The sequence below is a fragment of the Aquarana catesbeiana genome, linkage group LG01, assembly GCF_042186555.1.
Source record: "Aquarana catesbeiana isolate 2022-GZ linkage group LG01, ASM4218655v1, whole genome shotgun sequence".
Taxonomy (NCBI): Eukaryota; Metazoa; Chordata; class Amphibia; order Anura; family Ranidae; genus Aquarana; species Aquarana catesbeiana.
The window spans coordinates 46,274,267-46,287,231 of record NC_133324.1 but is presented as its reverse complement, the minus strand read 5'-3'; the positions used below and the strand labels follow the sequence as shown (position 1 = coordinate 46,287,231).

The window sequence follows — 12,965 nt, the reverse complement described above, 5'->3', positions numbered from 1 at the left end:
GGAAAAAAAGCAAACCTTGGAACGGCTGCAGACAAAGCGTTAAATGATGGCACTTCTGTTCCATAACAGTGACTGGGTGTTCCAGTTGCCATGGCGACACAAGAAGTTGGTGCCTTAGATACGCCAAAGTTCTCTTTGTGTTCTTCATGTCACTTTTCTGCAAACTAGGATGCTGCTTCTTAAAGGAAACCCATGCTGAGAAAGTACGGAGGCCATCATTTCCGACTTTTTCATTTTAAAATGCTAGTTTCCTAGCCGTCGTGATGACCCCCAAAGGTTTATGTAGTTGTTGTCACTCCTCTGGAAAGGAATTCCTACTTTGCTTTTGTTATATTTTTAGCTTGCTTGATTTTTGCTTCATTTTCTGTTTTAGTAACAATGCTGCTCCTTTTATACAGTGCATCTGGAAAGTATTCACAGCGCTTCACTTTTTCCACATTTTGTTCTGTTACAGCCTTATTCCAAAATGGATTACATTCATTATTTTCCTCAAAACCTAAAAGAGGTTTGTTTGAAATCATTGCAAATTTATTAAAAATAAAACATGAAAAACTCAAATGTACGTAAGTATTCACAGTCTCTGCCATGATACTCAAATTTGAGCCCAGGTGCATCCTGTTTCTGCTGATTATCCTTGAGATGTTTCTACAACTTGAATGTGGTAAATTCAGTTGATTGGATATGATTTGGAAAGGCACACACCTGTCTATATAAGGTCCCACAGTTAACAGTGCATGTCAAAGCACAAACCAAGCCATGAAGTCCAAGGAATTGTCTGTATTCCTCTGAGACAGGATTATATGGAGCACGGATCTGTGGAATGGTACAGAAAAATTTCTGCAGCATTGAAGGGCCCAATGGTCACAGTGGCCTCCATCATCTGTAAATGGAAGAAGTTTGGAACCACCAGGACTCTTCCTAGAGCAGGCTGCCCAGCCAAACTGAGTGATCGGGGGAGAAGGGACTTAGTCAGGGAGGTGACCAAGAACCCGATGGTCAATCTGACAGCACCAGCATTTCTGTGGAGAGAGGAGAACCTTCCATAAGAACAACCATCTCTGCAGCACTCCACCAATCAGGCCTGTATGGTAGAGTGGCCAGACGGAAGCCACTCCTCAATAAAAGGCACATGACAGCCCACCTGGAGTTTGCCAAAAGGCAACTGAAGGTCTTTCAGACCATGAGAAACAAAATTCTCTGGTCTGATGAAACAAAGATTTAACTGTTTCGCCTTGAATGGCAGGTATCATGTCTGGAGGAAACCAGGTACCGCTCATCGCCTGGCCAATACCATTCTTACAGTGAAGCATGGTGGTGGAAGCATCATGCTGAGGGGATGTTTTTCAGTGGCAGGAACTGGGAGACTAGTGATTGATGAAGAGATGAATGCAGCAATGTACAGAGACATCCTTGATGAAAACCTGGTCCAGAGTGCTCTGGACCTCCGACTGGGGCGAAAGTTCATCTTCCAACAGGACAACGACCCTAATCACACAGCCAAGATAACAAAGGAGTGGCTACGGGACAACTCTATGAATGTCCTTGATTAACCCAGCCAGAGCCTAAACTTGAACGCGATTTGAACGTATCTGCAGATATCTGAAAATGGCTGTGCACCATCGCTCTCCATCTGACCTGATGGAGCTTGAGAGGTTTTCTATTTTTAATAAATTTCCATAGATTTCAAACAAACTTCTTTCACGTTATCATTATGGGGTATTGTTTGTAGAATTTTGAGGAAAATAATGAATTCAATCCTTTTTGGAATAAGGCTGTAACATAAAATGTGGAAAAAGTGTAGCGTTGCAAATACTTTCCAGAGGCACTGTAGAAGGGGTAACAGTGAGAGTGTTGTCACCCTAAAACAGGAAGTGGTAGGATCACCAGGGGGAACTATAAGAGAAAAAAAAAAACTTTCTCATTTAAAACTCACCTCCAGCCTTCCCTTCATCTTTGCACAGTGGTAGAGGCCCCCTCTCCTGGACTAATACTTACTCTGATTGTCCTGATTGTCCCTGTCCTGGCCCTCCCTCTCATTCATTGGATTTCAGTTCTTTCTATCATGGAGGTTCGCCATCACATGTGGGCACTGCCATTCAAATACAGCCTGCCTTGGACCGCCCACTTCTTCAGTCTGATACCCACCATCAAGGCATTTTTATATTTGCATAACTCCTCCCAGGTCTAAGCCACTCAACTGGAAGAGGGGGAGTAGGTGCCTAACAAAACTAGGTACTAGCACCCCCCCCCCCCCAAAAAAAAAAGCCCAAAAGTGGGAGGACATACAGCAGAATTTCCTTTTTAAGGTAAAGCTCCACTTTAAATAGTTTTTAATCATGTTAATTAGGGTAGAAGCAAAAACCTGAAAGGGTAAAACATAACTCAGTTAAGCTTTGGGCATCACCCATGCCTCCCAGAAATATTGAAGGCCAAGGTAATTTTTTTTTTTTTAAACCGAATGTCTGACAAAAAAAGCAGATCTTCTGTTTGCTATGGAAAGTCTGCTAGAAAAAGAATCCCCACAGACTAAATGCACCTAATTTTACTAATCTTTTACTGGAAGTACATTTTTCATCCCAAAATGTCCCACCTTTTGAATCCTCCCCAAATCTCCTGTTCTCTAGCATCCATTTTTAGAATTTGATGCCCAAAACTGGATCCCATATTTTGGAAAAGTGATCTCCTGGGGCAGTTCTAGATCATTATCACTTTTTTTTTTTTTTTTTGTACATTCCATGATTTAGCTTGCTTTGGTAGCTGCCGCCTGGCATTGAGCGGTGCTGCCAAGCCTTATGGCCCGTACACATGATCCAAAAATCGTACGAAAACTGTCGTCCGAGGAAGAATCCTATGATTTTAGGATCGTGTGTACACTACTTCTGAGAGCCGATCACGACAGTTCATTCGATGTTATTCGACCGGACAAGTACAAAAATTTTCCTCGTACGATACCAGATCATCCGATTTTCGTTTAGTCAGTATAGTTGTCTTCAGAAAATACAATGCAAATACATTACAACACTTGACATCACTTCTGATTTTTTTTTTCTGTCGTACAAGAATTTTCGTGACTTTATTTACCTATTCAATTTCTACTTGCGACTATTAAGAGAAAAAGGCCGTACGATCTGTCGTACGATATTCGGATTGTGTGCGCGGGCCATTAGGGCCCTTTTACACAGGCTGTCCGATCAGGTCCGCCTATCAGTTTTTCTGGTGGACCCGATCAGGCCCTCCAGTCTCCCCTATGGAGCGGCGGATGCCAGCGGTGACATGTCTGCTGACATCCGCCCCTGTCCGCAAAGTCCAGACAGATGATGATCCTATATTCCGTCCATCTGGTGGATCGGATCGGAGAAGCGGGACTGTGTCCGTCTCGGCTCTACACAGCGGACAGGACCTTTCATCCGCCTGCTCAGCAAGGGTCAGCAGAGCGATCCCCTGATGAGCAAGCGGAGTCCTCCAAATGTAAGTGCCCATGTGAAAGGAGCCTTATGGTTAACCATTATTTCCTGTAAGTCCTTTTCCCCGCTCTGTTGCCAAGCTTTTAAAATCTTAAGAATGTTTTCTTGTGGGGATTGGGGGTCATTACCTCCTGCAGTTTTAATCAGGTAGTTTATTTCTATGATGATTTAACAATGAAGTGTAGCAATTATCAATTTTGAATACAAGTGCCATTTCCTTTTTTGAATTTTCAGTGGATGTTTTCATGTTGCTGTGATTTACCGGCCCCCTGGATCATTATCGACGTTCCTTGATGAGTTTTCTGCCTGGCTACCCTACTTTCTCTCTTCGGAAATTCCCACAATCCTTCTCAGTGATTTCAACATCCCTGCTAATACAAGCAATCCTGCTACTTCTAAACTTCTTAATTTAACCTCTTCATTTGACCTGAAGCAATGGGTACAGGCTTCTACTCACTCTGATGGCAACACCCTTGACCTTGTATTCTCCTACCTATGCACTCCATGCAACTTCTCAAAAAATCCTTTTCCTCCACCTTCCACCACCTTTCCCTCCAATCGCCTAACCATCACCCGCAGAAACTTTCGCAACTTCAACTCTTCTCTCCTCTATTCTGCTACTGACCACCTCTATGACAAAATATCTCCCCTGTCCTGCCCCAACCAAGCCACTTCCATCTACAATAAATCCCTGTCCTCCACCCTGTACAAGCTCGCTCCCCTCACTACACGCAGAATCAGGCCTCGACCCCCACAACCCTGGCAAGCAGATGACAATAAAATTCTCAAAAAACGTAGTCACGCTCTTGAGCGTCTGTGGCACAAGACTAAGTCTCTCAAAGACTTCATCCAATACACATCTGCCCTCCAAAAATACTATTCTCTCCTCCACACTGCCAAGCAGACCTATTTTACAACTCTTATTAACACCTTCTCATCCAGTCCCCGTAAACTTTTCTCTACCTTCAACTCTCTACTTCGTCCTCCACCCACTGACTCACTCACTGCCCAGGAGATCGCTAATCACTTCAAAAACAAGATCGATACAATCTGTGATGAAATCTCCACTCTACAGGTATCCCCCCCAGTTAAGACCCCATGTCAACAGGTACAACTGACACTCCCCTTATTCAAATCTGCTACTACAGACGAAGTTGCTAAACTCCTTTCTAATGCCCACCTAACTACCTGGACCCTATTCCCTCTCAAATACTACAGTCACCCTATGACTCTATCCTACACTCTCTAACCCACATCTTCAATCTCTTCCTCACCTCTGGCATTTTCCCCAATGCTCTAAAACAAGCACTGGTCACCCCCATACTTAAAAAGCTGTCCTTGGACCCTACCAATCTTAACAACCTACGCCCTATATCCTTGCTCCCCTTTTCCTCTAAACTCCTTGAACGCCTGGTTTACAACCGAGTGACCACCTCATTAAAAATAAATTTCTTGATCCCCTTTCAACACTCCACAGAAACTGCTCTCTTAAAACTCTTAAAACTCACAAATGACCTACTAACTGCGAAAACCAACGGACCTCTTCAAAAAACTTTACTCCCTCTCCATGGCTGTGCTCTTCAGTGGCTCTCATCCTACCTATCCCAATGAACCTTCAGTGTCCTTTACAATTTTACTTCCTCCACTACTCTTCCCTTCTCCGTCAGGGTCCCCTAAGGTTCTGTTCTTGGACCTCTTTTATTTTCAATCTACACCTCCTCCCTGGGTCAGCTGATAGACTTTCACGGCTTTCAATATAATTTCTATGCTGATGACACACAAATCTATCTCTCCACCCCTCAACTCACTCCATCAGTCTCCTCACGCATCACTAACTTACTAACAGACATATCTGTATGGATGTCACGCCACTTCCTCAAACCCAACTTGTCCAAAACCGAGCTTATCCTGGACTCTGAACTCTCCTTTCGGCCCCACATCCAATCACTTTCCAAAGCTTGCTGCCTCAACCTCCGCAACATCTCTAAACTACGTCCCTTTCTAACCAATGAAACCACAAAGCTCCTGATTCACTCCCTGGTTATCTCTCGCCTTGACTACTGCAACTCCTTCCTCTTAGGCTTACCTTTAAATAGACTATCCTCCCTTCAGTCCATCATGAATGCTGCTGCCAGACTCATCCACCTTACAAACCGCTCAGTGTCTGCTACCCTTTTCTGCCAATCCCTCCATTGGCTGCCACTCGCCCAACGAATTAAATTCAAAATACTTTCAATAAGTTACAAAGCCATCGGCAACTTTGCCCCCAGCTACATCACTAGCTTAGTCTCAAAATACCAACCTAGTCACCCTCTTCGTTCCTCCCAAGACCTCCTGCTCTCTAGCTCCCTCATCACCTCCTCACATATCCACCTCTAGGACTTCTCCCAAGCCTCGCCCATCCTCTGGAATTCGCTACCCTAATCTGTCAGAAGTTCTCCAAATTTATCCACTTTTAGGTGATCCCTGAAAACCTTCCTCTTCAGAGAAGCCTATCCTGCCTCCATCTAACAACTGCACTATTTTCTCCATTAGCTCATCCCCCACAGCTATTACCCTTTTGTATAACTTGACCCTTCCTCCTAGATTGTAAGCTCTAACGAGCAGGGCTCTGATTCCCCCCTGTATTGAATTGTATTGTAATTGTACTGTCTGCCCTAATGTTGTAAAGCGCTGCATAAACTGTCGGCGCTATATAATAATAATGTTGAATCATCGCGCTGGCCTGGTGTAGTTTTCTGTAAATTCTTACTGATTTAATTACCAACATTGTCGTCGACAAGCATGCTTTTGAGGAAGTCTAACTCCTGCTGCAGCATTCTCAGTAATGTAAGATGTAGATTGCAAGCTTTTAGAAGCAGGGCCTTCCCAATCCTCTGGTATTGAACAGGTTGTAACTCTACTGTCTCCCTTTAATTGGTGAAGTGTTGGCGCTATAATAATCCTGTGTAGTATTAAAGACCAAAAGGCAACAAACATGCTTAACTACAATCTGCCCTTCAGGAACCAGAAACTGATGCTCTGACTAAAGCGTCTCCACACTGAAATGATAATCCAGCAAGAGAATGGAGCTGGCTACTCAATATCGTCTATGCAAGCAATTCTTTGTCTGATATATAACGAAGTACAGAAAATAATATTTACGCGTTTCGGCAAGAACCTTACTCGTAGCATAGGACAGCACATGCTATGAGTAAGACTTTTGCCAAAACACATTGGTGTGTTATTTGCTATACTCTGTTATGTAGCCAATAAATAATTATTTCCATGATTTCCATGGATGATACTGAGTAGCCAGCTCCATTTTATTGTTGAATAATAAAAATATAAACTCCCAGTAGAGGGAGCAAGAGGCTTTCTTGTTGGCTGCTGCACAGGGGTAGAGCTGGGACTCGTATGAACGGATCTTGGCATCAGGCAGCCGAGTCAGCATGTTGGCATTCACTTAAAATGGAAGTTTTTGTTTTTTTTTACATTTTCTTTAGTCTTTTAGGATACTTTTATATAATGTTGGTATTTTGTACTTTTTGGGAAGCAGCGATTGTTTTGCCTGTTTGAGCCTTACTTTGCAACGCCTACGTTGCCGATAGATTCTCTTATAGTGAATCAGCCTCATTGTGTCAGTTTATGAAGACTGTCCATACTTCCTTGTCAAAATCTTTCTCCATAAGCCGTTTTATTTTTTTAGTGGTGGGTCACCGAAAAAAAATAATTTTTTTGCAGTCTCTTTTCATTTTGCTGCTTTTTCTTGATGTTTTTCTTGTTTTGTTTGAGTGTTTTGTACCAGTCTGTTGACATTTTTGAGTGCCAAGTTCTGTGTTCGTCTTTTTTATAAATTGGAGGGAGGGAAAAAAAGACAAAATTTACAACAAAATTGCTGATCGTGAACCAACAATATTTGTTTGTCCTCTTTTTTTTTTTAAATAGGGACTAAAGTATTTTAAGCATGGTATGCCGCATTCACAGCTAATATGCAGGTTATATTAAAATGAAAAAAGCAACTAAATACAATTGGTGGAAAAACCAATGCGAAACAAATAATAAAGTTACCAACCTTAATAATTCCACAAGTTAACTTAATGATCTGAATCATAAAATGAAATTATTACTAATTAAAGCCTAACTAAAGGCAAAACTTTTTTTTTGTGGAGAGGGATAGAGTGGAGAGGGATTAGGAGAGGGATTAGAACACCTGCCAATTTTTATATTGCGGTCTGTGCCCCCGTTAGGGAGATTCCCCCTCTCTATTTGTTCTATTTGTTATCATTCAAAGTGAAAGTACAAGAAAATCCCACATTTTGGGTTGTCCCTAGAAAAGTAATAGAGGGGAAATCCTCCAATGGGAAAACCAGTTCTGGTGATCTGGAGGTCCCCAAGGAATTCCCTTAATTTGCAGGGATTTCCTCTCACTTCCTGTTTGGCTATGGGACAGGAAGTAAAGGGAAATCTCCATAATGGGACACAGATGGCGAAAACAAAATCAGACAGGGGTTTTAACCCTCCCTTGCTCTTTCCAAAATGAAAATTTTGTTTTTGCCTATAGCTCTACCTTAAACCCCAGACCCTTGAAGACGTCCCTTGTAATGAAACGTGTCGGACGGAGCCTAGCACTGATGTCATCATGCCTGCTTGAATGAGTGGTGCATGTTCATCCGTGACCCCATTTGAATCTTCCGCCACCAATAAAGACACACTATCTGCTTACTAGATAGTTAGACCACAGGGACACTGAGGGATGCAAACAGGGACCTTTCTGTAAAGTTCACAGCCGGGTCACTTAAACTGTGTCAAACATGAGAGGGAAGAACACAGGAAGGCCATAGTGCATTAAAATGAATTTATTATAAAAAGAGAGGTACTTACAAATAGTGTGATGGAGACAAGCCTGTAAACATGCACCTCTCATCCGTCCAACGCGTTTCATGTTTTGTTTCGTTTTACATTGGTTTTTGCACTGATTGTATTCAGTTCGTCTTAAGGGGTTAGAGCGATATTTAAAGTTATTCATGTCATTTAAAGTAAATGTCTATAATTGTTTTAATTATATTTGGATAGAGTAGAGAAGGATTGGGAGTCCCTGTTGGGTTTTTTCTGCTATTCGAGAAATTCCCACTTTCCCTGTGAGAATGTTTTTTTTCCAAATGGTAAGTGAATGAAAATCTGCAACAGGGAGACAGAGTAATAATAATCTGACAGGGGTTCTAGCTTCCCTTACTCTATCCCCCAAAAAATGGCTGGACTTGGGGCCCATTCACACTGTGGCATTATTACAACAAATGCTGCATGCATTGTGATGCGGTGTTATTCATTCTGATTGGCGATCCCAATAACCTTGCCAACGGACTTTAATGCAACACGCGTAAATGTGTGTTACTGCACCAGAATGGTGGGAATGGATCCTCAAACTTTTATGACACACCCAGCTTTATGACATGTAGCATGTTTTATATACTGTGTTCTTGATGCATCGTGTTTTGTTTCATGTCTAATCTATTTGGTTTGATTCTGCATGCCCATTTTTCAGTCCTTTTCGTTCCCATGGGTTCATCTTTGTTATGCCATCACTCATCGCTGATTTCTTCACCGCCGCCGATACAATACTCTTGTTGCCTCATTGATGCTGAACTTTCTTTTTCCCCTCCTGTTCCTTGCCGCCACTCCCAGGCAGCTGGAGTTATTTCGGATGGGGAGAAAGCCAGAGTATGTAACACTTTTATTTCCGCTCATGCCGAAGCATGCCTTGTGACGCCATGCCGTGTGGATATTCATGCATACAGCCTTATTGTGTCACCCCGAAATATGGTTCTGACAACTGCCCATCGTAATGTCACCAAAGCTCAGCCATTTAACTGATTCCCAATTTCAATGTTGTATTTCTTTAACCAATGTAGATTCTTCACACCAGCCGTTCCTAAACCTATTACCTTGTTTTGTATGTTTTTTTAGGTTCATTAGTGAATTTTTTAACATTTTTATTTAGGCCAAAATATATTAAAAAAAAAAAAAAATCTTATTTACCACTTGCATCTGGCAGATGTTGAGCTCTGTATGAGCTCTATATTCTTCCAGCTGCTGCGCTGAAATTTAGATCTAAATGGCTCATAGCAATGTCTTCATTATCCAGTTTCTGCATACGCTTCAAACCGGCCTACAAGTAGTGATGTGGTTCTTATAGAGTTTGTATGATGCTACAACCCATAAAAATCACTGGATATCTAAACAAGCCACGCGTGTGACTAAAGCTTCTTATGCTGTCAAAGGAACATCCAGTTGGCATTGCCATGTAATGGCTCTTAGATCTTCTTTATTGTGTTCCAACAGGGAGTTAAGTAATCCCACGTCATGACTAAGGGCCACCCTGGCTGAAACGCGTCAACACTTCAGTGTGGGATTATGTAACCTCTATTGGAATCCAATAAAGAAGGTCTAAGAGCCATTACACAGTGATGCCGACTTTGTGTTTGGATGTTCCTTTGACTGCAGGTAGTGTTGGGCTGTCTTCTCAGAAAGCCCAGCACCCTCTTCCAGTTGTCATTTACGCACCCATCAATAAATCTTTGATCAAGATTTGTAATGAATAAGTAAAATAAAAAACCCTTTTAAAACGTAAAATTAGAGGTTTGTAAAAATGTATATATTCTTCATAGTCCTGTTTAGTCCTGTTAAACTCGTAAAAATGAAGAACAAAGCCACAATCCCATAATGTCTTACCATGAGGTTTAATCAAAGCAGTTGGCTTTCGACATTGGATTTTCGTTGGTTTTAAATGTTTAATCACCTGTGGATTTATGTTTAATCTATGTTTATTGACATTTTTGTGCATCTACAAGTAGAACAGAATAGTAAGTATCCACACAAAAAGCGAAATATTTGACACATTTCTAATATTTAAAAAGAAAATGCTACCATTGGCTTAGACCCCCAAACATAGATATCATAAAAGTATCAGTATGTGTAAACTCCGAGGCGGAATAATGTAATGTCTAGCCCACGGAGTTTTGGAAGTCAACTTTATCAACTTTAAAGTGTACGAGGTAACCTACAGGGAGGTTAAAATAGCTTCTACCAAATCTCCTGTGGTTTTCAATATCTTTTCACCCTGGCCACCCCTACCTCTCTAAATAGGCCCAGTCAGGGGTGAAACCTTGCAGAGGTACATGGCTCAGGGCAGGAACTATGTTGGAAGCTAACTGATTTGATTACATTTCATGATGAGACTTCATGGATGTGTGGCTTTGTTGTTCAGTGTGTTACAGTTGATGCCAGGGCCTCAATGCTTTTATCTGTTTCTACTTAAATAAAGTAATGTAAGAGAGATACCGGTTACATCATAGGCTTAGCAAAAATCAGGGCACAGTGTGACATTTTGAATTAAGAATATGTTGGCATAAAGAACCACTTTTGACTAATTTTGGGTTGCAGGCTCCATTTTCCATAGATAAGAATAAGAGCAGGTGGACCCCCTGGAATAAAAATTAGGTTTCACCACCTCCTTATTGAAATCCACCCGTCTTTAATTCATGCTCAAGAAAGAAACCATTAAATTTAAAACTCTGCATCTAGAGATGCTGGGTGCCACTTCTTTTTTCTGACTTTAGTTTAGCGTAGTTTGGTAGCCCTTACGTTATAGCACAACATCATTTCAAAAGTAGGTCAATCATGGAAGACTGTATGTTTTTGGTAATAAGTTTCTGCTCATCAATCAATTTTTTTTTTTGTATTTTTCAATTTGGAAAAGAAAAAAAAATCAATGATCCAATCCACAGGGGTTGAATGAGTTTGAAAGTTAGTTTAAATTCATCTAATATTTTAGAACCTATTCTGCTGTGAAACAAAGTGGGGATTTTTGCTTGGGGCACAAATTGCGACATTTGTTTTCCCTCTTTCTGCCCCTTAGTAACATCTACCTGAAAAACAGGCCATTTGTAGACTGTCTATAAAGGGGCAGCTACTGCCTTGATGACCAGGGCTAAGGGGGATCATAAATAGCTTGAAAATGACAAACCATGCACCAGGTTTTACTATCCTGCGGTCAATGGTCAGTCTCCATACTCTCTGGAAAGGGTCTCCCTTTGAGCAGGCCAAATTCTTTGCTCCTTTTTAAGGAGTTAAGGGGTGACAGATATTTCTCCACCCATCCTCCCCACAGAAATGTTAGTCTCTGGCCACCAGGGGGATGGTTATTTGTTGGTTAAAGCTGAGGAGGCACATGAAAAAAAGTTTTAGGGATCTATTATTTTTAGTATGAATAAAGAGAACTTCTCTCAAGAAAATAACTTTTTAGAGCAGGTATCTCCAACATTTCTAAACAGTTTTCTGTCCTTTGGGCTTTTGAAGGGGGATTGTGGCCAGTGGGAATAAAAAATGCCTTGGCGTCGGTGGAAGTTGAGGAATAGTGCCCCGTCATTGGTGTCTGTGAGCGGAATCGTCCCCATCATTGTTGTCTGTGGGAGCAATGGCGCCCCATTATTGGTGTCTGTGGGAGCAATGGCGCCCCATTATTGGTGTCTGTGGGAGCAATGGCGCCCCATTATTGGTGTCTGTGGGAGCAATGGCGCCCCATCATTGGTGTCAGGGGTTGGAATGGCACCCCATCTTAGATGTCAGTGGATGGAATGGTGCCCCAAGGGCCAGATTAAGGCTAGCAAAGGGCCACATTGTAAAATACTTATTTCTAATTTTGTCAACTTACGCCGCCCACCCTCCACCTCATCCTTGTTGGACTTTAAACCTGTTTGACATTATTAAAATACAATGGGTTTAGGAACACCGTGAGGTCGGAGGAAACAACTACAAGTAGGTGGACAGGGGCAGAACCAAGAACTATGGCAGAGAGATCCCACCGATTCAAGAAGCCAACTGATAAGCCTGCCAGACTCCTATAAGATTTTTCAATTTCTGTTTTGTTTTTAGGAACTTTTGGAACTTGCTAAACTCCTAAATGCCCCTAATGTGCTATTTAGAATATTCAATATTCTCAATTATCGGGACTTGGCATTAATTACAAGTGTGTCGTATCCACAGTACCACTCTGCGGTGATACGAATTCTTAAATACATCTAATGTGTTATTTAGATTCGGCTGGACTGAAGTTTCTAGATTTTTTATTGTTTTTTTAATTCATTTCTGTTCACATGTCTTTTGTGCTGCCGTATAATAAACTCAGTCCATTCCTTGTAGTTAGATGATGATCCCTGTAGAGAAGGAATAGCTGTGAACCTTCAGGAAGGCTCCATGTCTCAATCAGTGACATTGTGTCATTTCTGTAAGATGAGAAGATGATGACCTATTGATCTGGTGGACAAGTATAATTTCATCAAAAAGATTGGATTAGAAAATGACGGAGTGAAAATTCCTGGAATAGATGTCAATCTCTGGATAGTTATTGGCCTCACTTGTATGGCTCCTCAGCCTGCTGTCTGTATACACACACAGCTTCATTACCAAAAGAGCTCATAGAAAGCATCTTGGATCATATTTTTTGTAGGTTTTTTTTTTTTT

The 12,965-nt window shown here is 41.6% G+C and overlaps 1 protein-coding gene across 1 annotated transcript in view; it reads left to right on the top strand.

Annotated features, from left to right (window-relative positions):
• The window catches only part of LOC141130885 (protein unc-13 homolog B-like), a gene marked incomplete in the record, with an annotated part of 525,591 nt that overhangs the window by 170,219 nt on the left and 342,407 nt on the right, over window positions 1-12,965 (top strand). Inside the window, 1 exon segment of the mRNA XM_073618170.1 lies at window positions 9,129-9,164. Within this exon segment, the coding sequence (XP_073474271.1) occupies window positions 9,129-9,164 (36 nt within the window).